The 27193-nt window shown below is 35.6% G+C and overlaps 4 protein-coding genes across 6 annotated transcripts in view; 2 read left to right on the plus strand and 2 right to left on the minus strand.

Moving 5' to 3' along the window:
- LOC121730366 (dynein axonemal heavy chain 8) overlaps window positions 1-4284 on the minus strand; it is a 31180-nt gene extending 26896 nt beyond the window's left edge. The window contains exons 1-12 of the mRNA XM_042119377.1: window positions 4028-4284; window positions 3843-3953; window positions 3518-3629; window positions 2654-2796; window positions 2235-2436; window positions 1937-2100; window positions 1534-1710; window positions 1232-1335; window positions 778-997; window positions 550-696; window positions 194-333; window positions 34-118 (exon numbers count right to left, since the gene is read on the minus strand). Of these exons, the coding sequence (XP_041975311.1) occupies window positions 34-118; window positions 194-333; window positions 550-696; window positions 778-997; window positions 1232-1335; window positions 1534-1710; window positions 1937-2100; window positions 2235-2436; window positions 2654-2796; window positions 3518-3629; window positions 3843-3953; window positions 4028-4192 (1770 nt within the window). The 5' untranslated portion in view covers window positions 4193-4284. The remainder of the gene's footprint in view (window positions 1-33; window positions 119-193; window positions 334-549; window positions 697-777; window positions 998-1231; window positions 1336-1533; window positions 1711-1936; window positions 2101-2234; window positions 2437-2653; window positions 2797-3517; window positions 3630-3842; window positions 3954-4027) is intronic.
- LOC121730370 (poly(U)-specific endoribonuclease homolog) lies at window positions 8-26158 on the plus strand. 3 transcript variants are annotated; one of them, XM_042119388.1, is made up of 9 exons: window positions 8-13; window positions 7977-7979; window positions 20756-20836; window positions 21150-22125; window positions 22763-22874; window positions 23124-23208; window positions 23286-23429; window positions 25555-25643; window positions 25847-26158. In XM_042119388.1, the coding sequence occupies exons 3-9, from the start codon at window positions 20776-20778 to the stop codon at window positions 26078-26080; spliced, it is 1701 nt and encodes a 566-aa protein (XP_041975322.1). In that variant the 5' UTR covers window positions 8-13; window positions 7977-7979; window positions 20756-20775; the 3' UTR covers window positions 26081-26158. The 3 variants fall into 3 exon arrangements, with proteins under 3 accessions (XP_041975322.1, XP_041975321.1, XP_041975323.1); XM_042119389.1 differs by lacking the exons at window positions 8-13; window positions 7977-7979 and having other exon boundaries at window positions 20525-20836; window positions 21150-21483; window positions 21601-22125; XM_042119387.1 differs by lacking the exons at window positions 8-13; window positions 7977-7979 and having other exon boundaries at window positions 20524-20836.
- LOC121730368 (DNA helicase MCM8-like) lies at window positions 10540-17435 on the plus strand. Its single transcript, XM_042119381.1, has 15 exons — window positions 10540-10790; window positions 11294-11526; window positions 11655-11742; window positions 11963-12094; window positions 12373-12488; window positions 12601-12705; window positions 13025-13171; window positions 13576-13795; window positions 14197-14336; window positions 14762-14901; window positions 15183-15273; window positions 15351-15490; window positions 16065-16290; window positions 16552-16713; window positions 17191-17435. Exons 1-15 carry the CDS (start codon window positions 10583-10585, stop codon window positions 17383-17385), a joined length of 2343 nt encoding a protein of 780 aa, XP_041975315.1. The 5' UTR covers window positions 10540-10582; the 3' UTR covers window positions 17386-17435.
- On the minus strand, window positions 17361-20323 carry LOC121730372 (protein-cysteine N-palmitoyltransferase Rasp). The gene is made up of 4 exons (XM_042119390.1): window positions 20125-20323; window positions 19279-20033; window positions 18493-18710; window positions 17361-17985 (listed from the first exon to the last, which is right to left on the minus strand). Exons 1-4 carry the CDS (start codon window positions 20222-20224, stop codon window positions 17505-17507), a joined length of 1554 nt encoding a protein of 517 aa, XP_041975324.1. The 5' UTR covers window positions 20225-20323; the 3' UTR covers window positions 17361-17504.
- Window positions 26159-27193: the final 1035 nt, after the last annotated feature.

Below are 27193 nucleotides of genomic sequence, written 5' to 3' on the forward strand. Positions count from 1 at the left end.
ATTACTCATCAAAGTATTTTTATTTAGTCTTACACTTATCATGAAGTTCTCCAATTGGAGTTCCTGGGTTGCGACAGCATCTTTATAGATTTTGTAGTCTTTATCAAAATCAGGACGCCTGTAATAAACAAAAATAGAACAATTAATATGTATTTTGCTGCTTCTATCACATGTTTATTTTTTACTTTTTTACCTGTGATCCAGAGCATCGTATGTCTTTGACGATATAGTTTTGAATAACTTATTGAAAGTCGCTGCAAATTCTTCGATCCCCTCGATAGTAGTTTTATTGAGCACGTAATAAGTAATGTAAGTTTGAAATAAGTCTACGATCTAAAATGAGGAAAGTTAGAAAGTTTTCAATTGCTATAAAAGCCATCTTTGTTTCAACGTACTTTCAGACGACATAAATTTTTATTTCGAATGTTTTAAGTAGCAATAGATTTTTTTCAGATGAATTGAAATAAAATGTACGATTTAAAAGATCAACAACAACCTATGATATTTACATATTAAATCAGGAGAGTAGTAAGAAAATTCGCTCTTTACCTTGATTAACCTCTTTTGGAATGTTTTAAACTTTCCGAAAATATACATGTCTGAACAATTGAAGGGTTTCTCATCAGCCGCTTCGATCATCTCCTTTTGCGTCTCATTGTAACACTCACGATAGAAACTGTATAGATACAAGCACAACTAAAAGAGGAAGAAAATCTTTAACATGTTCCAATTTAAATTCATCTCCGTAATGCATAAATTAATCAATAGTTGCCCTACCTTCGCTTTATGAATGAATCTTATTTTGTCCTGGTTCCAAATGGTCTTCTTGCCATCGTTGGTGAGGTATACCATGCACATGTTGAGAATTTGGTTGGTGACTTTCACCAGTAGGGTAGATATCTGTTTGGTCGTGTTATAGTAGCGAGACGTCGCGTACACCATACGAATGGTGTATAACAGACCAGGTATGAATTGCTGTAACGTTACTGGATCACATCTGAAAACCTTGATATGGATAGAGACTCTAATTTTCTATTTGAAGAAGAATCAAAAACAATTCGATTTGCTACCAGTGCAGATTATTTGGACTTGAGAAGACGATTTCTGTGAGTTAGAGAGATTACAAGATGTGAAAGTAGGTATCTTAAATACAAACATGTGATACACTCAACTATTAGGAAGTTATAAAAAGAAACGTATTTTCAGAGGCTACGGTAACATTAGAGCTTACCTATATAAAGGTTCACAGTATTTCTCAAGTGCATACAAATATTTCACGTTATCATACGCTTCGTTGTAGAAATCTGTAACTTCGTTATCCAGAGTTCTCCATTTCTATAGACAAAAAGTGTGATAAAATATTAATTGCCTTTCCGTTCATTAGAAGATGTAGGTAGGAGGTATCTTGATAGTTGTTTGAATTCAAAGTTAAAAGGTAGTCATCGTCTTAGTTAAATTTTATTTTTATTATTCTCAAAAGATGCGAATGTGAATGTGATGTTTATGTTCTGCAATTTAGAGTATTCTTTATACCTTTATCAACTTCGATTTAGCTCGGACCAGGGCATGAATATACATTTGGCAGGGCTCATACTTCATGTGCTCTATAATAGAGGTGAAAGTTGTAAGCTGTCGACGCCAATGGTCTAACTCAGCGAGAGGACCAATGTTAGGAGGCTCCCGACGTAGTTGTTGACTTTGAACTAGGATCTGAAGTAACAGACGATTCATTATCAGCGACAAAAACTTTACATGACATAAAATTTAAAACTTTTTGCCCCCCTAAGACAAGTCACTGTATCGAAAAGACGAAAAGTGTTACACATCTCAAGACTGGTATCAATTCCGTCGCTATTAACATTTTCTCATTTTTTTCGTGTTGATAGCCACTTATCATTTTTGGAAGGTAGAGGTAAGAATGCTTTTGCTTATTTACCGTTGTTATCTGCTTCATCCATTGCTTCACAAAGGAGCAGATTTCTTCCAAAACGGCTGTTTTCGTTATAGCATTTTTCATTTTATCATTGTCGGACAGTTCTTCTTCGTATAACGTTAGATTGATATCGAATTTTGCACAACAATCCAAATCCATTTTAGTTTCTATAAAACAACTTATGCTTAATTCTAAAATCTAAGAGAGAGGCTTGTCGGTAGATGCCTGTGCTCTCTCATCTTTACCAATTAATTTATTTCAGAAGAGCAAAGATTAAAGACAAATTGCAAAATATACATACTCTCCAAGTAGTCAATGAAAAGCATTATTTTCGAAATGTATGCGCTGATAACATCGCGACTTTTTGGATTAGGTGGGTTCAGATCACCCCAGGCACCGCAATTTTTCAGGGCTGGGACATAGACGTCACGAAACGTGTTGAAAATACCCGAAACAACATTCCCAGTCTTTTGGTTCATGTCGAAAATAGCCAGATAATAATCCTGAAAGAATTTACCAAAAATGATGATCTAAAATGGCAGGATCAGTAGTCAACAAAATTAAGTCAGAAGTTGCAGTTGGTCTACTTAGGGACCTAGAATCAGGTCTCGATATAATATTTAACCATATTTTAACATCAGTAACTATTAACACGAGAGCTGCTTTCAATCCTTTAAAAACTTATTTGAATCTGTTTTAAAATTGTTATGAATCACTTACGTCAGCAACATTTTTATTATCTATCGCCTTATTCTTAATCCTATAAAACGCGACACACGTTCCTACAGTTCCGATCGAGTTGGCATCTGACACGTAGGTCCTTTCCATTCTCCCTTTTTGATTCGGTATAAAACGGCCGGATTCTAAAAATATATTGTATGGGTGCTTTAAAAATGCATTTTACTAGCTAACATGCCTACGATAACACACCCATATTATATTACAATAGCTAACATAATATAAAATTAAATTTTAAAAAATGTTTATTTCAGGCGGTTTGAACCCATAATATGTTAGTAAACAATAAACCTAAAAACTAAGCTAGAATCAGTTACAAAAAATAAATTAGTTTAAGTATTTGCCACCTTCTGGCGCTCCGGGCATGCACATATTATTATGTATGGATCCAGTGCCCCAGAAGGGGCTATCCAGCTTGGCGCTGAGCACTTTCAGAATGCTGTTGGAGCTGCCCCGCGTGCGGAACATCAGCGATGCAATGCGACGTCGCAGCACGGTGTGAAAACCGTCTGTGCGGGCGTGCGCAAACATCGCCGATGCACTACACCAGCGAGGGAGCCCCACCAACACCCTGAAAGCATTATTATATTGTACTCGGAGAGCGTTGATGGCCAGCTGCGTATAGTTGACCCACAGATTGCAAGTGTAGAGTGTTTGACAGAATGCTTTAAAATAGTGTAATTTGAACATCTGTACTAGATGACATTCTTCCAGTAAAAAGTATGACAAGCTGCAAGCATAAAGAGCGAATTGCAGGCGAACTATCAAGTGAGATACAAAATCTTAACGTTTTTACTAATAAAAGTATATTCATAGTAATGAGAAGCGAAAACATTTGAAGCATACCCATTTTCAATGACGGCAGCAGAGCATCGCATATAACAAAGCAGTGCCTTCCTCCTTCGGAAATAGCTTCATTCAATATGTCTACATGCACATCTGCATCGAACACTCCATCCTGTTTAAATCGATTAAACAGATTAACAGTAATTATTGAAGAAGGACATACAATATTATTACTCGTAGCTTCACAGTGCTCTTGCTTTTTTAATATTATGATATTATGCTCTTTAATATTATGTGCAGCATTAATATTTAAACAGCAATCTTAACATGTCTATTTGTTGATCTTATAATATGTTAAAGAACTTATAAAGGAAGTAAATTTTACCAATACATAGTCAACGCTCTTATTTAGAACCGTAGCCGCTGACTCAATCAAATAACGACATTGAGCTTTCAAATTGCTTGACCTGTAGCTCCTCGCCTCTTTTGCTTTTGCCTAAAATACAATGTTGTATTAAAATGTATTAAGACTCGAATACACTAAATTTGAATTCATTTCAAAAGTATTACTTGTTTGTCTTTATAAGATTCTTGCCCCAAAGCAATTGTACTCATTGAATGTTTTTTCTTTTGAAAGTCTTGCAATCGATAGCTAACGTCTAAAATAGCTTCAAGTGCCGTTCTATCTATGTTTAGGATATCTATCTCGCTGGTCGAAGCGGTTGCTTGATTCATAGATGATCTATTCTCTGCCTGCCTCTCGGATAGCCTCTTCTCAATTTCCTCTATCTTAGCGGCTGTTTCCTCAACCTCCACTGTATGTTCTGCAGCTGGATTATCTTTAACATCAGGTTTTTTACCTTTCTCAGTGGTGCCATGTTTTGTGTCGAGTGGCTCCTTACCTTCGTCAGTTGTTTTTTGTTTTACGTATTTACCTTTCCCTACTTCTTCAGACATGTTTTGGCGAACCTAAACTTATTATCATGGGTTCTTTGTTCGGTATAGAATCGCTGATTTATTTTATTTTTTGATATATAATTATTTATTTATTTTATGAATATTACAAGATATTGATAGCTTCGTGTGATTATGGATTCAAATGTCAGAAATGCGTCAATTTCATAAAATTCAAATAATATTTTGATTTTCTCAGTAGATTTTTTATATTCTTGTGCAATGGGCCAGAAAACGAGCAGTATATTACCTGATAGTAAGCAATGGTAAACGAGCTCGCGTCGAGTTACGCAGTACGCTTGTATAAATTGCAAATAACCTGCTGTTGTAAACAGTTTGCATTCCACAACCTTCTTGTGCCTCCGCCCTCCGGTAACTAATATTGGACGAAAGTTAACAAGTTTTTTGTGTTAGCTATAAAACATCGGAAATAAACTAAATTACGTACCTACACGTATAATATAATTATTATTCTCCGCATTCTTCCAAGTTCCACCGCTTCTTATTCTCTTTTACGGTTTACCGCTTCTAAGTTTTTTGATGTAGGTAATGCAGTATGTTTTCTAATGTTACGTATTATGTTTAACTTTCCCAGTTCTCCGCAGTCTTCCAAGTTCCACCGCGACTCTACACGATCGGTTCCAACCGCCAACAGAGTCACCTTGGTTGGGTCAACAAAGTTGAATCTCTATCTACACGTAAATCAACTCGTCAGTCTTGGCTAGGCTATGGAAAAGTGAACGATGGGACCACTATATCGCATAGCGTATAAAATAGAATACAAATAAACTGCAATTGTAGGCATTTAAGTCACGATCTAACAGTCATGTGGCGAGTCTGCACTAACTACTCTTAGATGCTGCAGCGCAACCATCCTTATTGTTCTTGCGTCAAAACCGTATCGCTGTCTCTTTCTTCGCCTGAGCTATGATGAAAATTAAATATTCCCAGATTGTTCAAAAAAATAATTGAAAATGTAAATAATCGAGGTATTTATTGCATATAAAACATGTGGTAATAGATTCCATGTGTTTTGTTTACTTTTGAGTCATAATTGGTACATTTTCGAAACAAACACGACGGCATTTCCCATTTATTTAGGTAAGACAAGACGTGGCACGTTCGTGACTGCGCTCAATGCAGACTTAACTACAGACGGCCCAATTGGGCGGTATTTGAAGCTTCACAACGCGCGCGGTAGTAACATATCTGCTTTAAGTTTTTCATATTAAATCATTGACTGGTACCGACTTCAAAGTAATGAAGACTATAATATGTACAGAAATAGTTGAGATTTTGACGAATTCTGGAAAAGGCACTATTAGAGAAAGAATTATTTAATACGTTTTAGTTAATATTCTTATTGTTTTTACCTTGGAAGTCGGTTTTAATTTTTTGTTAAAAAATATTTTATTACATACAAAACTGGATTCTACGAATGCTGCGGGCCCGCAACCGCGGCGGGCGCGGGAAAAAACCGCGCCGTGTGTTCTTAGCCTTAGTCTTTCTTTTAATAATTTAATATCATTGCCATTCATAAAGATAATTATTATACCTAGCGGAATAGAAAAACAAAGGCCTGAGCAAGAGAGATGTCACTATCAGTAACACTGCGTGGTAAGTAAATAAGAAATTTAAAAAAACCCCCGCCAAACAACTTTAAAAAGTAATGAAATAATATTTACTACCTTTAAGTTCAAATAATTCCTAACTTGTGTTAAGTAATATTTTAGTCCATAATTATTGTCAAGGTGTGTCGGGGGACCGCCAAGGAAACTACAACCTACAGGCTACAACCGCCAAGTCGCTGCACCTGATTATCTCGATTCAGTTCGCTGTGAACTGATCCTTAAACTATAATGTTATGTGAAATCAAACATCTACATATTTAGCGGTCCCCCGACACACCTTGACATCAATTATGGACTAAAATATTACTTTACACAAGTTAGGAATTATTTGAACTTAAAGGCAGTAAATATTATTTCATTACTTTTTAAAGTTGTTTGGCGGGGTTTTTTTTAAATTTCTTGATATAACTTTATTTCATACTTTTTAATCTTGTGTTGGTTATAGTGCAGAATAATTTCTATCAACAGCATCATATTCTCATTATTACCATCTATCAATGTCCTTTTCGATGAGGCCGTTAATATGAGCCCAAACATGAAACCTCCACTTTGGGTTCATACGAAGCTCGGTTCCTATAGAATCCAGGTGATGCTGCAGCAGCAGCATGTAAATATTTACTGTCTACCTACTTCTTACTGGTTGTCGCAATGGGGATTGTCCATTTTTTTTTAAATTTTGCTCATTACAAAAACATTTCGAGGAATAAGGTCAGTGATCGTTTTTCTGTATATAAACGAAAAAAATACCCATTAGTTACTTATATTTTTGAACAAATATGTTTAACCTTTGTTTGACCTTCAATGGCGTTAAATTAGCAATAAATTCGACCAACATTAAGTTTCGAACTTTTGGTAAGCTTCTCGTATCAGCTTTCACATAATGAAAACTTTTATTTGACGAACCAGCCATTATTAATAAGATTGAAAGGAAATTTAAAACATAAGTACTACAGAGGTCAATTCACAATTGTGGCCGATGATGACGTCAGAGCGAAACTTTAAAAACTTATTGAGAAAAAACTAGCCAACGAATTTCAAAATTATTTAATTCATATTCTTAAAATACCCTATTTTTAACGAAAAAAAATATAAAAAGTACATGTGATTTTTTTTGGACAATGCCCATTAAAATGAGCCCAAACACCTCTGCTCTAAGTCGGCGAGGAGTTGGATATCCTATTGATTACCAGGTGATGCTGCAGTACCAGGTCAACTTTCCATTAATATGTGTATACGTATATTGTATATTCACAAATGTCATGAACTATAATGAAATGTAAAACCCATCAAACGACTACAAGTTGCTAACGGCCTTTCATGAACCAGATAAACCCTGATTGTCCAGCACTGAGCGGGCTGATGATGATGAATTATAGCTAAGAACACTCTCGATTATGTCAGCTTTCAAACAAAAAAAACTAGATCAAAATCGGTCCACCCGTTTGGATGCTACGATGCCACGGACAGATACACACACAGACAAACAGACAGACAGACAGACAGACAGACAGACACGTCAAACTTATAACACCCCTCTTTTTTCTTTCGGGGGTTAAAAAGAGACGTGTGATACATGACAGCAGCACTCTTTTTTTGATGTCCAGTCGGCACGTGCCGCACGTTCACAATAATTTAAGAGCCCATATGACCCTAACTTGACTACATCCATTAACCTAGATCTCAAAATCTGTAAGGTCTAGAAAACTGATTTTTTGACACAAGTAACTTCAGTTCATAAAGATTAAATGCTCAAGACGAAAACACGATTACTCAAAAAATGCTCGATAGTTTCTTTTTTACAAAAAACCTTGTTTTAGACACATTTTTGCTTGGATCTTCGAAGTTTGCTGTCTTTTCTTTAATATTTTTAATATCTAAAAAGGTATTGATAAAACCTAAATTTGCTCAAAACACTTTTTTCATAATCAATATAGTTCGTCTTTTATTCAAGTAAAACTAACTCGGCGATGATTTCGCGCCGTCTTTTTTCACCTGGCATATGAAAGACGGGCGTGAGCGTGAAGAGAGAAGGACGATGTTTGATTTTTAGAGTCAGGTGAGCTCTTAAACTCATAGAATTCATATTCAATCATGCTTGTGTAAGTGTATACGTGTACACACAGACGTAAAAAAAGTACGGACGTAACCTTCTCTAATCACGAGTGAAGCCTAGTTATGGCCGCCCGTGTAGGACGTGTGCGTGATATGAGGGTTGCCATATAAATCATAAATTTCCCTACTTTTAAATTTTGTAAACTCAGACAAGTTAAATGTATTTTTTATAGTTAAACATATTTTTATGTTTTTTTCGCTTCAGAAATGTAAGCGGTTGTTAAAGATGTCATAATGAAAATATTATTTTTATGACACTATAGATAGAAAAAAACACATGTTACGTACAGAGAAGTATATTATTTACATAACATTATTAGTAATAATGATTATGTACAAACGTTTACAATAATAAAATTATTACTAGCTATTTGACCGAGCTTTGCTCGGTATTCGATAAAACACGAATAAAATGACATTTTCTAAAAATAATTCCTAGCTAGACAGATTTATCGCCCCCGAAACCTATATAAGAAACCTGTATACGAAAAGATATAAGATACTTAAGTCCCGTAACCCGTTTCATCAAACAATCAAGTAATGTTAAATAAATAATGGCTTGTTAAATCAGTTAACGACCTGTTAGAGCTATCGAGAGTTCTACCATGCGCTAACGTCAAATCAAATCACTTAACATGGTGTTAAATTTATTCCTGGTCTAGAGGTCCATTCAATATTTTCATTCCTACTAGGTCTCAATGACGCTCGGGTGACTACACCAATAGCACCTTCCCTCCCCTACTACTGAAGGAAATCTAAGACAACAATTTTATCTATGGACGCTTCACACCACGTCAGTCTGACCCCGTGATAAGTACCTGAAGGACTTGTGTTACGGGTACCAGAAAACGAAAATATATTTAATACTGTTATACTATACATATATTTAAGATTTTTATTATATGATACACATATTTAATACACACCCATGACCCAGGAACTTTGAAAACTTTTTGTTCCGTCGGCAGGATTCGAACCCGCGACCCCCGGCTTGAGCCACCGACAGCCCACCCCACTGAGCCACAGAAGTCGTCAAACAGCAGTTATATCCACTTTTGTAAATTAAGAAATTAATAGGGGTGTAGACTATTTTTAGGAAATATATTTATTTTACAGATGTACCATCAAGGAAGTTGATTCCTATGCAACTGACAGACCAACGTTATTTGGTCGAATACTTATGTCAATTCAATGTTAATAAATTATTGTGATCTGTCGGCTGGGTTTGAAGTAACGCAACCAAACTACTTATGTCCCCGATTTGCATAGGAATCAACTTCTCTGATAGTACATAAGTATTTTGTTACACCTAAAAATATGTATAAAAAATAAATACACTCTTATTTCAATAAAAAAAATCACTTATTAAATATAAAAAATATTATAAAGTTATTAAGTAAAATATGTCCATTTTCGGTTATTCTATAATACAAACTCTCAAAAAAACAATAATTTGTATTAGATTTCGTTTACTGTCTACACCCCTATTATTGTATTCCTGCCTAATTACTGGTCAATAGTATGCTAAATACTTACATGACACTAATAAAAGACAATAAAATTAATTATTTGATTATTTAAAAATAATTTAAATTTTTCCCCGGTTTGGGGAAAATTTCCCCACTTTGTTATGGACATTACTGACCTGTTGAAGTTGAATTAATATTTACATTATTTTATCAAAATACTTTAAAAATATGTTATCTTACCTATGAAATATTATTCCTTGATGTTTTTTGTGTAAGGTTGTATTGTTCTTGCACCATTTTACAACACAAGATGGCATATTTATTTTTATTTATGAATGACAAAGATGTGTCACCACTCACCGCGATGCAGTCTAATTGCGTAATGGCGGTACGATCGGCTTATTACAGTGCGAGTGTTTGTGCAAGATGTGTACATATGATGGCTTGGGCTTATTAAGGGTGCTTCACTCATTTCTTAATGGCGATCCGTCCGTATTTTTTTTACGTCCGTGCGTGTACATATTACTCACACAGATGAAAACCAATTTTGGTTGCGTTTGACAGCTCGAGATTGTTGCTCTATTCCGCTAGGTATATTAACTTTATGTTGCCATGAAGGAACATGACATTTGTGAAACAAACGCCGAAACCATGTGAGTAATTTGTATTCTGTGAGACAAATGCAAGAAATATATATATGAATTAAGAATACAAAAAAATATACAAAAGCTCCCTTTGGCCTTTGCCAATTGGTGCTGGCAAAACGTATATAATAACTAATAAGGTAGACAAAGAAGACTTCAAAAAAAAAGAAACATCAAAAAAATAAAAAATAAATAAACAAAGAGCTCCGAACAAATTTATACTAGTAATCTGTGGCTCCGAAAACTGAAACGTTTTTTTTTCCTTGGTTTTTTATAATTCGAAATAATTGATTTTGTTTTGATGTTAATTTAAAAATGCGACGTAATTGGAGAGGACGAGGTAGAAGTAATTGGAGTAACAGGAAAAAAGACAGTCAAAGTGTTAATAATGCATCATGCTCGGTTATGGCTTCCATATCTGATGCCGGTTCTTCTTCCTCAAAACCACCGGCAAACCAAATGCCCATAGTGATTCCTATCAATTCAAATAATAATATATGGAAGTTATACTTCCCCATTGAAGGTAATCTTTTTGTATTTCGTTATATTTACTTTCTTGGTGACATAAACAGTAAAGTTGTTTTACAATTGTTTTGGTTCTTCACTTCTCAAAAATATACTGCTTACCGTAATTTATTAGAAAAAATATTATTTTATTTTATTTCCTTTATTTCTAGAATTTCTAGACCTCAAGCTCTTCAGTCAAAAACTATTCATAAATCTGTTATTTTGTACCATAAAGTTAATAGAGGTACCTAGCGGAATAGAGAGTGAGTAAAAATATGTGTACGTATACACTTACACAAACATGATTGAACATGATTTTTATGACATTAAATTGTCAACGTGCGGCACCTGCCGACTGGACGTCCAAAAAAGAGTGCTGCTGTCATGTATCACACGTCTCTTTTTACCACGCAGTGTTACTGATAGTGACATCTCTCTTGCTCAGGCCTTTCCCTCTATTCCGCTAGGTATATTATCTTTATGTTTTGTACACACAATAACACTATTCTTAACTTACAGACAATCCCAGTGATCCCGAAGTTATCAAGCATATTAAATGTGTTCAAAGCTATATTGATAAATACAGGGCTACTTTTGATTTGGAAAAGATGAACCAAACACACAGTGTCCCTTTGGATGCTCAGAAAATGTATAGCGATGAAGTATTGAAAGCAGAATGGCCAACGTTTCATAGTGATCTGTTTGATAAGCCAGAAACAACATTGCCTCTTTTGGAATTTTGCATACATGAAGTAAGTTTTTATCTGATTGTTTTTTATGAATGTAGGTTAAAAAAAATATGAAAATGTTCACATACAAAATAATGATACTGCATAATGTTATAATATTATCAAATAAATATTTCTTGTTCCTCTTTCAGAAATTCAACTGCCAATCTAAAATAAAAGTAAGAATATCAAATCACCAGCCCCCCATACTTATAGGAGAACTAAAACTTAATTATTTTGGTAAGCATGGTTATAAATTTCTAAAAATTCCTTTAAAAAATTTGCTATGACTTTTTTATGTTGTTTATCAGCTACTGGCTACATCTTCAAACAAACACAATATAATATTGCAAATATTAGGAACCTATATCCTAAAATATTAAAAAATTGTTTTAAAATCAGTCTGTTCCTGACAGACGGAGAAGAGACATAATGATGGGCAAAATATTTTGACTTTCAGGTAAATTAATAACAATCAAAGGCACTGTTACACGGATTAGTTGCACTGGATTAGTTTGCACATCAATGGCATTTGAGTGCTCAGGCTGTCGGAATGTCCAAGCTATAATGCAACCACAGGGAATATTCACAGGTATGTCTTTGAGCTGTATCTTTAATACTTCAATGAAAAATAAAACTCTTTTATTTTTATGTCATGTTTTTTAATTAAAAAGAAAAAAAATCTTTGACTAGCCTCTAAACTCTCTAATAGCTTTTTGATACTTTGTGTACTCCATAGACCATAACCTCCTCCTTTTTGGAAGTCGGCTAAATGTAGTCATTCTATCTAGATATTGAATCAAACATACTTATTAGCTTTGTTTATTATTAAAATTTTTGCTTTTGATTTATTTTTATTTTGTTTTTTAGCTCCTAATGTCTGTCCAAAATGTAGGAGTGGTAACAAGTTTCAGCCATTACAGTCTTCTCCCTACACAGTTACAACTGACTCACAGATTGTTATTATTCAAGAACTCCAGTCACAGGTGTCTTTTGTTTGTGTTTATGTTGCATTTATCCAATATAATATTATGATATTCACCTCATACATCAATTAAAAAAATATGCTAGAAAAAGTAACCTTCTCATTCCTTTTAGAGCTCGACAGGAACTATTCCTAAGAGTATAGAAGTTGAACTTCTAGGTGACTTAGTTGGATGTACCCGACCAGGAGATTTCCTTTCCGTCACTGGTATTGTACAGGTAACCAAAATCTATTCTATTTTACCGACTTTACAAGCTGAAAAGAGAGCCACTTAACTTACTATAATGTAATAAGTTAAAGGTACAATTCCGTGCATCGCGACAGTCGTAAGCCGCGCGCGGCCGACGACAGTCGTAGGCCGCGCGCGGCCTACGTTAAATAAAATAAACTGTTAAATAATATTGAGGTGTGATATTGACAATAAAATTGCTCGTTTAGAGGCCGGCTTAGATAATAGATTACAGAACTATAACTACTAGTTCTTTGATAATGTTTAACCGACGACAAAAAGTAACATTTTGAATAATTTGTTTTCAGGTGCGGAATGAAACAAAAGGTGGTGATGATGGGAAGAAAGCAGCTAGACTGTTGTTGTTGTACATAGAAGCCATATCTGTACAAAATGATAAAAATATAAGCAATCCAACAGTGTCATTCACTTTAAAAGATTATTATGCGATTCAGGTAAGGATAAAACAAAAAGTGTGTTTCCCTACCTACCTAGACTATAGGTTATACGTTTTGCTTTACGCCACAAGTCACAACTAAGCAGCGACGGCATGGGTCGCTAGACCAATCGGTAGAAGCAAGAAAATGAAACCTATATCCTAGTACATAAAGTGGCATTTTATTTGATTTTTTGTCAATCGCGGTCGTTTGCGACAAGGATCGGAAAGCCACCTTTACTTTTATTTGTGTGACATAGACACAGCGCCCCTAGTGGCGAAAAATGAAACTAATCGATGCTACACTATTATTGGTTTATTATTATTGCTGGTTATTGGTTAAGCATACTAATGGGCAATCTACTAATTTTGCCATCTTTCATATATCTATTGTTTAATAGCATTATAATATTTTATTTACAGGAAATCCATGATTATAAGAATGTGTTCAGATTACTTGTACACTCGCTATGTCCAGCAATATTTGGTCATGAGTTGGTGAAGGCTGGTTTAATACTTGGGTTGTTTGGCGGAACAGAAAGAGAAGATGGCACACGATCCAACCCACACATACTTGTAGTTGGTGATCCAGGGCTGGGGAAGTCACAACTACTGAGAGCAGCGCTAAATGCGTCACCTAGAGGTATTTGAATACTTTATGTGACATCGTCAGGTATTTTGAGACCCTTTATGTGACATCGTCAGGTATTTTGAGCCCCTGTCTCCTTAACAACATTGCATAATATTTTAACGCTTCCTAAGCTTAATACTTTCAAAACAACCCAACTACACATATAAAACCGGCCCCGGATCATTGGTTTTTGTTAAGGTTAATCTGCTCACACCTTATTAATTATTATTAAATAGGTTTAGCAGCTTAGACGCTATAACAAGCAAAGCTGCAAAAGATGGTGTATAAATACGACCGAGAGTAGTGAATCGCTAATGTAAAAGGTCTCAAGCAGAACTCTTAACATGGCAATTTACTTCAGAGTCATTTCTAAAAAAGAAGGAAAAGATTTTAAAAGCTTAAATGATTTTCAGGTGTGTACGCATGCGGAGCGTCCGCGTCGGGCGTGGGACTGACGGTGTCGCTAGGTCACGTGGGCAAGGACTTAGCTATGGAGGCCGGCGCGCTTGTGCTCGCTGACAAAGGAGTCTGCTGCATCGACGAGCTGGATAAAGTAATCTTATTATTAAACTAAAGTCTAGACGTTACAAGTAATGGAATTTCGTGATAAACTAAACTACGCTACCCGCCGCTTTGTCCAAAATACAAATATTTTTTTACAAAGTTTATAACTCGTCATATTATGACGTTTCCAATATGCCCAAAACGTGTAGACCTTTTATAGTTATTTACTGGATTGGTTTTTTGTTAGTAAGTGTCTTAAAATGAGGGTTTGGATGGGTGGCCGTGGCGAACGCGTGTAAAAACTCGCACCGTCCGCGGCTGGCATCCGCCTCGTCAGCCTCAGCACTGTTCATACAGTGGTGAGAGTTTAGTTTAATCATAATATCTAAGAGGCCCTTAGATGATAAGATGCCTAATTAACAAACACCATAATGTCAACTACAATTGTTCAACAATTCTACCAAACTTCACCAGATGCCGGCGTACCACAGCAACCTGCTGGAGGCGATGGAGCAGCAGCGCGTGTCGGTGGCGCGCGGCGGCGTGGTGTGCAGCCTGGCCGCGCGCGCCGCCGTGCTCGCCGCCGCCAACCCGGCGCACGGCTCCTACAACAGGTCTGTGTCAATGCTACAAGTATCACTGCTAGCTGCCGGCTCCCACAGCATTTGTGTGATCCAGTAATCTTCAGCATGTGGCTGAGTTATGAAGTTGCGTTCCTGCGATTTTGAGTCATATCCATGCCGCCATGACTCTGCCACCCAATCATCAAAAGATCCTTATAGGATTGTATGTCTTAATATTTTTGTCACCAGTATTACTGTTTTAACATGATAAACTACGAAACACTCGGCAGTACATATAATTAACGTAAGTATGTATTTTATTATTGTTGCAGAGCTAAAACAGTGATTGAAAATTTGAAACTTCATCCAGCTCTATTGTCCAGATTCGACATTGTTTTCATTTTGTTGGACCAGCCTAATGAGGTGATTAAAATAATGATTTTTAAATGTTTGTTTTCTATTGGTTTATTATATTGTTCTTAGATCTTCTTTCTTTTTAGAAAATGGATGCCATGCTCTCTGAACATATTTTAGGTCTACACAAAGGAAGTAAAAATAATCGAATGAGAGACTCAAATGACGGGTCTAAGCTTAGTAAAACTGCGAACTCACCGGAAAACGAAGGCGATATTTCACTCAGGTAAAAGAAAATTTTCAAAATTGATATTTTACTTATAGTTCATAGCAGTAGGCGACATGGACTAATATAGGTTAGAACTTAGACCGCAAGATGCAGCACTACTCGGCAACGACGCGACGCGACATTTCACGTTCCACAGAACTGTAGCGTCAAGCATAAAGTATACAAACCCCTGTACGCCTCCGTGGTCTAGTGGTATAGAGCGCGGCTCTTGACTCCGAGGTAGTGGGTTCGATTCCCGCGTTGGAACCATGTTATTTCCAAGTTTGGTTAGGACAATGCAGGATGATCACCTGATTGTCTGACAAGTAAGATGATCCATGCGTCGGATGGGCATGTAAAAAGTCGGTCCTGCGCCTAATCTCTCGCCGGTCGTGTCGGTCTCCCGTCCCATAGTAGAATAGAGAGTGCTCTTGTGTACTGCGCACACACTTGGGCACTATAAAATGACTCTTGCGTAGCTGGCCTGGTTTCAATGAAACCAGCCACCGTCACCGAAACCGGTGTGGGAGCTATTATTATTATTATACAAACCCTATAAATAAATAATTTGTCTAATGCATATATCTTTCAGTGACAAACTACGGCTGGAGCCAGGGGAGTATATTGACGTCTTACCAACAGTATTACTTCGCAAATACATCGCATACGCCAAGAGATACGTTCACCCCAAACTGAGCGCCGCAGCGGCCAACAGACTGCATGATTTCTACGTCGAGCTTCGACAGAATCAAGGAGTCGGCGTCGACGGAACGCCCATCACGACTAGGCAACTTGAAGCGTGTATTAGATTGACACAGGTATAATAGCTGATTTACTTTGATACAGTAAATAGCAGTAGAATCACTTTATACACTAATCCTTTGTAAGCTTGGCCAGTAGCTGGCGCTATCAGTACAAGTCATTGTATACAAAATGAAAACGCTCAATAATAATTATATTGTTTAATATTTTCTTTTCCTTGATCTAAATACTTAATAAATTGTAGTCAATAGTTTTGTGGGAAAACGTTTAGATGTAATGTCATGTTTAAATAAATAATAACATCTACACTTTTTAAGGCTAGAGCCAGAGCAGAGCTACGGGAGGAGGCGACAATAGAAGATGCGGATGACGTCATCAGCCTTATGAAACACTCCCTCATAGACACATTCTGTGACGAGTATGGCAACATTCCACTGTCAAAGCCAACGCAAAGTTCCACCAAAGGTCGCGCTAGTAAGGTAAGAAAGTTTTGTTTTATGAACGGAACTTTGAATACATAATATTGTGTGTTCACTCTTCGTAGAGTTTATCTTTTTCATAGTGTTGTTGATTACTTGTAGCCAGTCGAAAGTGTTATTGAATAGATAAACTCTTGTCAAAATTTACTCAGGAAATCTATGTGTCGTATAATTTGGTCTTATGTGCCCGTTGCATACTGCTTGAAATGTATGGCTTTATAGCTTATAATATTATTTGTCAACTAAAGCTGTTGAACAGTCAAATGTATATGCCATTACTTAATTGCATTTGTAGCCACTCAACAAAAATTGCTTGTTATAATGTGCCAAAAATAAAAGATTAGTGCAATGTTTTTTTTAAGATCCTGGTAAGTTTAAATTAATTATGTGATGAATTTGTGGTTAATTCATCCCATTATAATATTATTATTGATTGCTTCGATGATGATGGTGATTCACTAAGAAACTTTGTTTCAGGCCAAAAAGTTTTTAGATGCAATATCAAGGGCTACTCAACAATATAACAAGGATGTGTTCTCAAGACAGGAGTTAATACAGATACATAAGGCTGCTGGTATTGCAGGGGATGCAAGCGACCTCATAGAAATGATGCACATAAACTCACACTTGTTATTAAAAGCCTCAAATGTATATCAATTTATTGCTCTTTAAAAGTGTATAAAATATGTTGTATAAAATAAATATTATTACATGTTAAGTTTTGTGACTTCAAATGTGATGTAAAAGTTACAATACAAGTATCAAGTAAATTACATCTACTAAAGTTAGTGTCATAAAACTTTTTCAATTTTCTTAGCGGTTCTTGAAGGTACGTCCTCCAAGGCCATTGATACATGGCAACAACAGTATAATGAAGTAATTAAAATAATAACATTAAATGAAGCTGGATCAGAGAAACATTCGAAAAATAAATTACCAACATCATTGCCAGCAAACAGATAGAAGTTAGATATAGCAGATAGTGCCAACAAAGGTGAACATAAAAAAGCAATAAAACGAGCCTCCATGGCGTCAGTCTTAAGAAGTTTCTCCTTAAAGGATTTGTACAGTTTTTGTTTAGCAACTACTTTTCCAAACTGCTCCAACGTGATCCCACAGTAGTTGAATAGTGACCATAAAAATATGTGCCACACTGTCCCATGCCACATGAATATAAAAATAAATGTCAACAATGAAGCCATTAACTTATACACAACCCTTGGTAACCTGAAGTTTTCACAAATTGCACTATAGCTCGGTCTGTAGATATATCTGAAAATAAAAGAATGACATTGCAAGTTCAAGTGAAAAAGATTAAAAAAAAAACAAAAATAGAGTTCAAACCATATACCTTTATAAATGCGGAATAGAGCAACAATCGCGAGCTGTAAAACGTAACCGAAATTGGTTTCATCTGTGTGTAAAAATATGTGTATGTATACACTTACACAAGCATGATTCAACATGATTTTTATGAGATTAAATTGTCAATGTGCGGCACGTGCCGACTGGACGTCAAAAAAAGAGTGCTGCTGTCATGTATCACACGTCTCTTTTTACCACTCAGTGTTACGGATAGTGACATCTCGCTTGCTCAAGCTCTATTCCACTAGGTATATTAACTTTATGGTTCAAACAGAGAAAGTCCATTTTGTATAAAATGAACCAAAAAGTCGGAAAATAATTTGGATCACCTTTTCAACACCCTTATTACAAGTTTGCAATAAAATAGTCTAGCAATAAATAAATTTAGTTAAATGTTATTAAAAGTTGTCTTACTTGACTAAAAATCTGTAAAGACCAACATCAAAATATCTCCACATGTGAGAGTATACATGAATCCTCGCTATACATCTTGGAGTTGGTGGAGGTTCTATATTGTCAAGTCTGGCAAAAGCTGTTGTTGTTCCATATGATATAACATACTTCAAATGAAATTCCAGACCCATCCACAGGCCCCCTCCGCATAATGCAAAAGTAGGAAATTGCCGCACCATCTAAAAATAAAAATAGGTATAAATGTTCTGTTCACATGGAAAAATCCTCTTACTTAAATAAAGATCTTTTTTTTTATGAAATAAGGGGGCAAACGAGCAAACGGGTCACCTGATGGAAAGCAACTTCCGTCGCCCATGGACACTCGCAGCATCAGAAGAGCTGCAGGTGCATTGCCGGCCTTTTAAGGGTTAATAGGGGAGGGTAGGGAAGGGAATAGGGGAGGGTACGGAAGGAAATAGGGGAGGGTAGGGAAAGGAAAACGGTAGAGGATTGGGCCTCCGGTAAACTCACTTACTTGGCGAAACACAGCGGAAGCGCTGTTTCATGCCGGTTTTCTGTGAGGACGTGGTATCTCTCTCCGGTCGAGCCGGCCCATTCGTGCCGAAGCATGGCTCTCCCACGTCAAAATCTTCACTGTTTGTATATTTATGAGTTATAACAGTGTTTTTTCCTTATCTGACATGAGAGAAGTGGCTTAGCAGACAAGGGCAAAACATAGTATAACTAATGTTTGTATATACAGTGATCATTTTAATGTCAAAGGGTATATTATGTTTCAATACTTACTTCTATGTCACTCTGCATTGCAAAGAAATAGATGTAATGAAATAGCAGGTCCAAGATAAATGTGTAAAATAAATACAATATCATATCTCCGATAAATCTCTTTAGTCTGGTTAGGAGGTATTCAGGTTTTGCTGTAAAGCTCTTTTCAAATTCCTCATAAAGAACAATAGGACCAGTGTATAATAGAGGCAAGTATAGTATGTACGTAAACATGTTTAATATACTATTTCTTGTTATTTGTTCATTTTCTCTATTCTCAATGTAATCTAGCGAGTAACTAATACACCTGAGCTGTATCCAAGCTATACTAAACAATGTTAAATACACTTCTTCATTATTAGCATTGTTAGGGTCCAAAAAGTCCCAGAAAAAGGACACATCCTTCAAGGAATTGTAAGTAAGGAGTAGGATCATGCTAACAATCCAAATACTGAGTTTCTTCCCTCCATAATATATAACGATCAGAAAAAATACAGGCTGGACGACTATAACCAGCATTTGCTTGACACCCATGTTCAAGAAAATGAAAATAACTGTGGAAGCAATGTACCAGTACTTTAAAAGTTTACAATATAATATCCGAATAATTTCAGATATTGTGAACTGGATTATCAAGTGATACCAGAAGGTCTGTATAAAATATTTCCAGCTGCTCCATTCGATATCCGAAACATCTTTAAGCCTCGATGTAAATCCCCACCCAGGCTTCAAGTCATTTAACTGTGGCAGAGATTCTTTGTTCCTTTGTAAAATATCTGTAAGAGAATAAAATTTTAACTATTATACTTATTTTAACTTGTACTTACAGAAAAAGAGTTTACCGGTAGGTATAGTTACTGAACATACCTTCTTGAGCTTCAAACAGTCTAAAAAGCGAATATATGGTAGAGCAGGTCCAAATCAAAAAATATGAATACAATTCTAAAGATTTTACTGGACTTTTCATTTTACACGAGTAATTTTCACATTTTACCGTATCTATAAAATAAAAATTACTGTTTTATTTTGGAGTGTTTTGGTTACCGATACCGGCGTTTTGAGATGTTTTGTTTGGCTTGTCATTTCTATTGTGAAGTGTTAACTGTCAATGTCAGATGGACGTCCTGTGGGCTGTGACATACTTCGCCGTATGTAAATTGATACTTATTAGCATAATCCTGTTGACAAAATTTTATTTCTAAATACTATATTGATTAATTGTTATATATTTTAGAACATAACTTTACAATCATATTGTATGTCGTGGAAAATAAAGTTCAGTGATAGTCCATAGATTATACTGTATGATGATAAAAAATGCAGTCTACATCTACAGGAAATATTTGTTGGTATAATACAGATTACACACCTACTTAAGAACTAGTTGTTGACGTTAAGCGGATGGGTCATCGTGTTGGTATATTTTATTTCTTTACATCGCGAACAAGTTACGTATTTCAAGAACGATAATTTTAACTAAGCAAGAATCATCAAGAAGGACTATTAAGTTGTGGTAAAATGAGAAGTGAAAGTTATATTCTACTTTTATGTATTTTGTTTACATTTCAAATAAAAACTGGTAAGTATGTTGTTCTATCAGACTATCATGTTGATTAAGAGTTGAAGATGTCAAGGCTAGACAAACCTAGATATACGGTAGCTAAAGCTACTGATATTAATTTTTAACAATAACTTTAAAATCAATAACTTAAATACTTATTAATTAAATATTTTTATATTTATATATTTCTCTTAAAACTGACGTCATCATCAAGAAGATGGTGCCGTGCAAGTTATAATAATTTTGAAGCGAGTAAACAAAAGTTTTATAGTGCTTTGTAAAAAAAAGACTAATTTCTCCAGTTTATTGTACATTCTTTAATATTTTACAGCTTTCAATAAGGACCAAAGATATAATCCCAGCACTGACTTTTTATTGCATGAAAATGGTGGCGTCGCATACGATTCTAAAAGAGATTATGTAAACCAATTCCCCGCTTTAAAGCCTTCTAGTCAAGCAGGACCGGCGAGTCCTGTGAGTTCACCCCCTACGCCTACAAACGGCAAAAGAGATTATGTGGCTCCTCAAAGACCTACTAGTCCTCCAAATGCTGCAACTACGAAATCAACTCAAAGTATCCCAGGTACGCGAGCAAGTACTCCTAATTTACCACCAAAACGCGATTACGTTGCTTCCCAATTCCCTACTTTAAAGCCTATAGGAACTACACCATTGCCTTCATTGTCCCCAAATAATAATAAAGCAGGTGCTACTAATTCTAACCCGAACCCAAAGAGAGATTATGTTGCTCCCCAATTCCCAACTTTAAAGCCAGTGAAAAACACGCCATTGCCACCATCATCGCCAAATCGTCAGCCTAGCTCAGGAAACGTTAAAGATTTGATCAATTTTTATGATAATAAGGGGCAAAACACCCCGGGTACTACCAAACAACCTAGCTTCAGCTCAATTTTACAAGGAAATAATAACAAACAAACTTTGCCATCAACTCCAAAAAGTCCGAATGCTCCCGGTAAACCATTAAGCTTCGGCAATGTTGTATCAGAATCTAACAATAGGGGTAACGTTTCACCAACTCCCACCTCCTTTACACCCGGGAGCCCCACTAAACCCGCGACAAGTGGACTTGTGCCTGCAAACTCACCAAAAAAGCCCGTCCTTCCAAGTTCCATTTTAAGCAACATTAACAATCAAGGCTCAAAGAATAGCGGCCCCACTGATGCCGAACTCCAAACTTTAAGCGAGGAATTATTAAAGAAAGATACAAATAACGCTGCTAAATACGTGACTATAAATTATCAAGAAAAAACTACCTCGAGCTCGAAAGACGACAAGGCTCCATTGCCGTAAGTATAAGATTTAAGTACTTGTTGCCTTCAAATAGCCCTTAGTTACAAAATGAAATCTTCATTGAAATAAAGTTACCTTCGTATTGTTAGCTGTACAAAAATCGCTTTAATTCGATTACAATGCCGAAGGTCTTCACGAAATCCGAGCACCTAAGGTACTTAATACGGAGTTAATTTCTTCGTATATCGTAAGCTATATTCAACATTCTAAAATCATATCCTCTCTAACAAAATCGATACTAGAAAGTCGGTTAAAAAGGTAAAACGACGTGTTGTGTTACATATTGTGTAGGTCGTAGGACATCAAAACTTGTTATACAGGCACTATTGCCTATTTTTGTTGACACAATTTTGAGAGATAGGAACAAAGGAATAGGGTAGGCCCAATCCCCTACCCTATTCCATACCCTCCCCTATACCCCTATTCCCTCTTAAAAGGCCGGCAACGCACTCTTCTGATGCTGCGAGTGTCCATGGGCTTGCTTTCCATCAGGTGACCCGTTTGCTCGTTTGCCCACTTATCTCATTAAAAAAAAAACCTATATATCAATAACCTAATAATATTATGATATCATCCTTAAAAACCTCGAATGTGTGTCGAATCAAAGCATGATCAATCAACCTTTGTTTACAGATTACTCACGATCGCACCTGAGGCATGGAATATACCAACAGTGCAATTGCTACTACCGCTTTTAGATAACTATGAAAGAGATGCTACAGTAAATGAATATGTTACAGCGCAGGTTTTGTATTTTTTTTTATATTCTTTTCATTCTGTACATTATACTTACTTACATATTATTTAAACACTTTGTACTCCGTTCGTAAACCGACGTACGTGCTTTCCGCATTGGTATTAAATTACTTTGTATTATTATACTTTTATCTATACCTAATACCTACAAAATGTTCTAGATTTTTCGTCTTTCTATAATCTATTTAGCTAGAATATTATAATCAAATTTATTACATTTCTACTATTTGTTTTCTAGGAAAGAACCGAAGAAAATGCATTCATGGATGCTGTTATGTCTACTTCTGTAATGCGCCATTTAATGACGTTCTTAAAAGAGAAAGGTTAGTTGAAAGCGTAGTTTTTTTTTTCTCCTTTTAATAAATGCAACGTCTTATTTTTATTTGAACTAAAATTGCAGGTTACGTAACACCAGACCCTAAGCAACAACGAGATTTTGTTAAACAAATGTGGTTTGGTATGTACTCCAGAGGTCAAGGAAAAATAAGTAGTTCTGGCTTTGAACATGTATTTTTGTCTGAACTCAAGAACGGTGAACCTATAGGTAAGATTATAATTTCCAAAAACATTAGGTAATCGATAGATAAAACCATTCTAGAAATGTTGTTATATTGAGATTTGAGGCGAAAAAGCCATTAAGGCCTCCTTTAATTAAAACTGAACTATCTACAAAGGGGAAAGATTTGATTTTTTGTTTGTTTGTTTCAATTGAATAGGCTCCGAAACTACTAGACCTATTTGAAAATTTTTTATATCATTGAAATCTTACATTATTTCTGCTGAACATAGGCTAAATTTTATTTTGGAGAAAAAAGGGGTTCCGTAAGATATTTGGGTTTTTCGGACACAAGGTGTAAAAATTCAACCAGAAATGTTACTTATTTTGCGTACGCTGCCTAAACTATAAAAGATAGAACCATAAAAGTAATTGTAGATCTTATAATCTACAAAAAAGTCCGCGACACACTATTAAGTATACATATCTCTCGAGTGAGGCACAATAACCATTTTTTTTTATGGATAAGAGGTTAAAAAACTTAATTTTTTTTTGGACTACATTTAAACGCGTTTATTTTACTCATGCTAATAATCTTTATCAAAAAAAAATGTTTCATCACTAAGTACAGTTTATGTAAATAATATTATATTGGTATTTGAATGATTAAAAGGGCATTGAGTAACTTTGTATGAACCTGTGGCGTCATTTTTTTTCCAGCGGCCAGGGATTAAACCAATACTATTTTGTAGCACTACATTAGAGAAACATATAATAGTAATAAAAATTGTTCTAAGTAATATCGGGGCTGAGCTACGATTATTTTAGTGTATTTATTTTTGCGCCTTATGTTCACAAAATCAATAGTAATTAACGTTACTTTATGGAGCTATCCTTAACAAACAGGTATAGGAAGGGTATATTAATCTGTTGGATATATATTTCTCACTAGATATTGCCCACGACTTCGTCCGCGTCAAATATACCTAATATGAATAATTTTTCATATATATTTTCACACTCAGTTTAACTCTCGTCCAACTAAAATATAGCCAGACTTGAGACTATATTTCACTAGACAGGTTTTCAAAGGGCCGGATGCAATATTAGGCAATTATAATTATTGTTCTTGTGTATTAATGTGTTGTAGGCAACGATATAATATGAAAAACATACCCCAGAATTTTGGCCATAGTTCAGTATGAGTTATGACGCCAGAGGCCACCTTTCGACAGAATTTTTATTCTAGCTTATAATCTACTTTCCGGCTCATACACGTGTAGCTGCAGGAATGTTTTATTGATTTTTTTTTGTGATTTGCATGGGCAAGCGCCCTGGCGTACAGAGTACCCCCATACAAAAGTGAAAAAAATATGTTCTCTTTCAGCGCTACTACTTTTACACTAAACTCTATATACGAGACTCGTACACAGTACACACCCTAAAGTATTATCACTTAGTTCTGTTATACCCTGTATACTAATATTATGAAGCTGAAGTGTTTGTGTGTTTGAAAGTGCTAATCTCTAAAAAATCTAAAAAAATATTTTTGAATTGGATAGCCCATATATCGAGGAAGGCTTTAAGCTAATAAAAATGCCGTTTTTTTATTTTCCTGAGTATTCATGTTATGATTTAATTTACTTTAAGTTGAAAATACGAACTTAAAATGCCTAACATCTCGGCTCCGATATAGTTTAGCTATATGTCCCCCATAATAAAGTTTACTCCCCTTGCTATGTTTTTTCATAATATGCCGGTTTGGTGAGTGGCCGCGAAATTTGAAAATGACGCCAATATTACCCAAACCCCTTTGACGTTTGGTTTTGAAATTATGGCGAAAACCTTGGTGACGCCCACTATCGTAGTAGGCGTCACCAAGGCGGGGGTGTGCGTGTAGGAGGAAGACAATCTGTGCAGCACAGAGTACTTTTTTATATGTATATAGCTGTGCAGTGTGCAACCTGCGTATAATGACTGTGTCGTCGTTGTTAATGTTGGAGTCTGTAAATTGACCTCGGAATCATATTTTTGCTGACCGAGTCTTTCCTGGGTAGGCTTTTTGCAGCGGTAACCTACATCCACGCGGGTGTAGCCGCGGGTGACTCCTAGTGTTGAGTTAAAGATATTTTTAACCCTGTCAAAAATACTAATTTTAATGTTTCTCTTACAGGACTGCACAATTGGATTTATTATTCAAAGGAAGAGGCTGCAAATCGTGTTAATTATTTAGGATATCTTAAGTACCTTTCTTTAGGCGACGTAAGTATTTTTTAGTTATATTGAATAATTATCAACTAATAAAACCGGTTTCAAATATGAAGTTTTTAATCTGGTAAAGGAAAAAATTATTAAAAAAACTGTTAGTTGGTACTTGTTAAATCGCTGATATTATGTCGATGGGCTACCTATGAAAAAATGTACATAATTAATTGAAATGAACTTAATTTTGTATCCATTTTCAGAAGGGAAGCGTTTTGTCATTGCCGTATATTGAACAAGGACTTCACAAACCAGTGGGAAGCTTTTTCATCGGTTTTTCGCCTGAACTAGAAATGGCGCTCTACACTTTATGCTACGTTACAAGAGAGGGTAAAGATTGTAATCTCAAGCTAGGATCAAAAGATGTCGACATACTGACACACAATTATAGGTATCGTAGTAAAAACTATATCGGTAGCGCTTACCCTAGATTCTAGAGCCTTGATTATAATTATTTTTCTCTAATGTTTAAAATATCTTCATCAACATTTTTTATTACAATAAATATTTTTCTAGCAAGCAGTATGGTTTTTTAAACAATTATCTCGATCCGATTTCTTTTTTAAGGGTTCCGTACCCAAAGGGTAAAAACGGGACCCTATTACTAAGACTTCGTTGTCTGTCCGTCTGTCTGTCATTCTGTCTGTCTGTCTGTCTGTCTGTCTGTCTGTCTGTCTGTCTGTCTGTCTGTCTGTCTGTCTGTCTGTCTGTCTGTCTGTCTGTCTGTCTGTCTGTCTCCAGGCTGTTACTCAAGAACGGTAATAGCTAGAGAGTTGAAATTTTCACAGATTATGTATATCTGTTGCCGCTATAACACTAAATACTAAAATCAAAATAAAATTTAAATTTAAGGGGGGCTCCCATACAACAAACATGATTTTTTTGGACTTTTTTGCTCTATCAATCATTATTGATAGAGCAAAAAAGTATATAATTAAGGACTATGAGAAAAATTCAAGTACCTACCTGTTGTCATTACAACAGGTAGGTACTTGAATTTTTCTCATAGTCCTTAATTATATGTGTACATTAATATTTAATAATAATTTTAAAATAAAATAAATTAATTCCCATACAAAAAATACATGGCCTAATTTTGAATGGTACGGAACCCTTCGTGCGCGAGTCCGACTCGCACTTGGGCGATTTTTATTTATATTTAAAATCATATACCTAAGCATTTTATAAAAACTTAATCCTGCTTTTGTTATAAACTAGCGACCAGCCCCGGCGTCGCACGGGTATAAAATATATAGCCACTAACCTAACCTACCTATGATCCTTCGCGTGGTCTACTTCTTATCTGTGCCAAATAACAAAAATTGCTCCAGTAGTTCGCGAGATAAGCCCTTTCAAATAATTTCCCCCGTTTTTTTCACATTCTCCTATTTGTCTTAGCGTGACAAAATATAGCCTATAGCCTTCCTCAATAAATGGGCTATCTAACACTGAAATAATTTTTCTAATCGGACCAGTAGTTCCTGAGATTAGAGCGTTCAAGTTAGCCCTTTCAAATCATTTTCCCCGTTTTTTCCACATTTTCCTCTATT

The sequence above is a fragment of the Aricia agestis genome, chromosome 9, assembly GCF_905147365.1.
Source record: "Aricia agestis chromosome 9, ilAriAges1.1, whole genome shotgun sequence".
Taxonomy (NCBI): domain Eukaryota; kingdom Metazoa; phylum Arthropoda; class Insecta; order Lepidoptera; family Lycaenidae; genus Aricia; species Aricia agestis.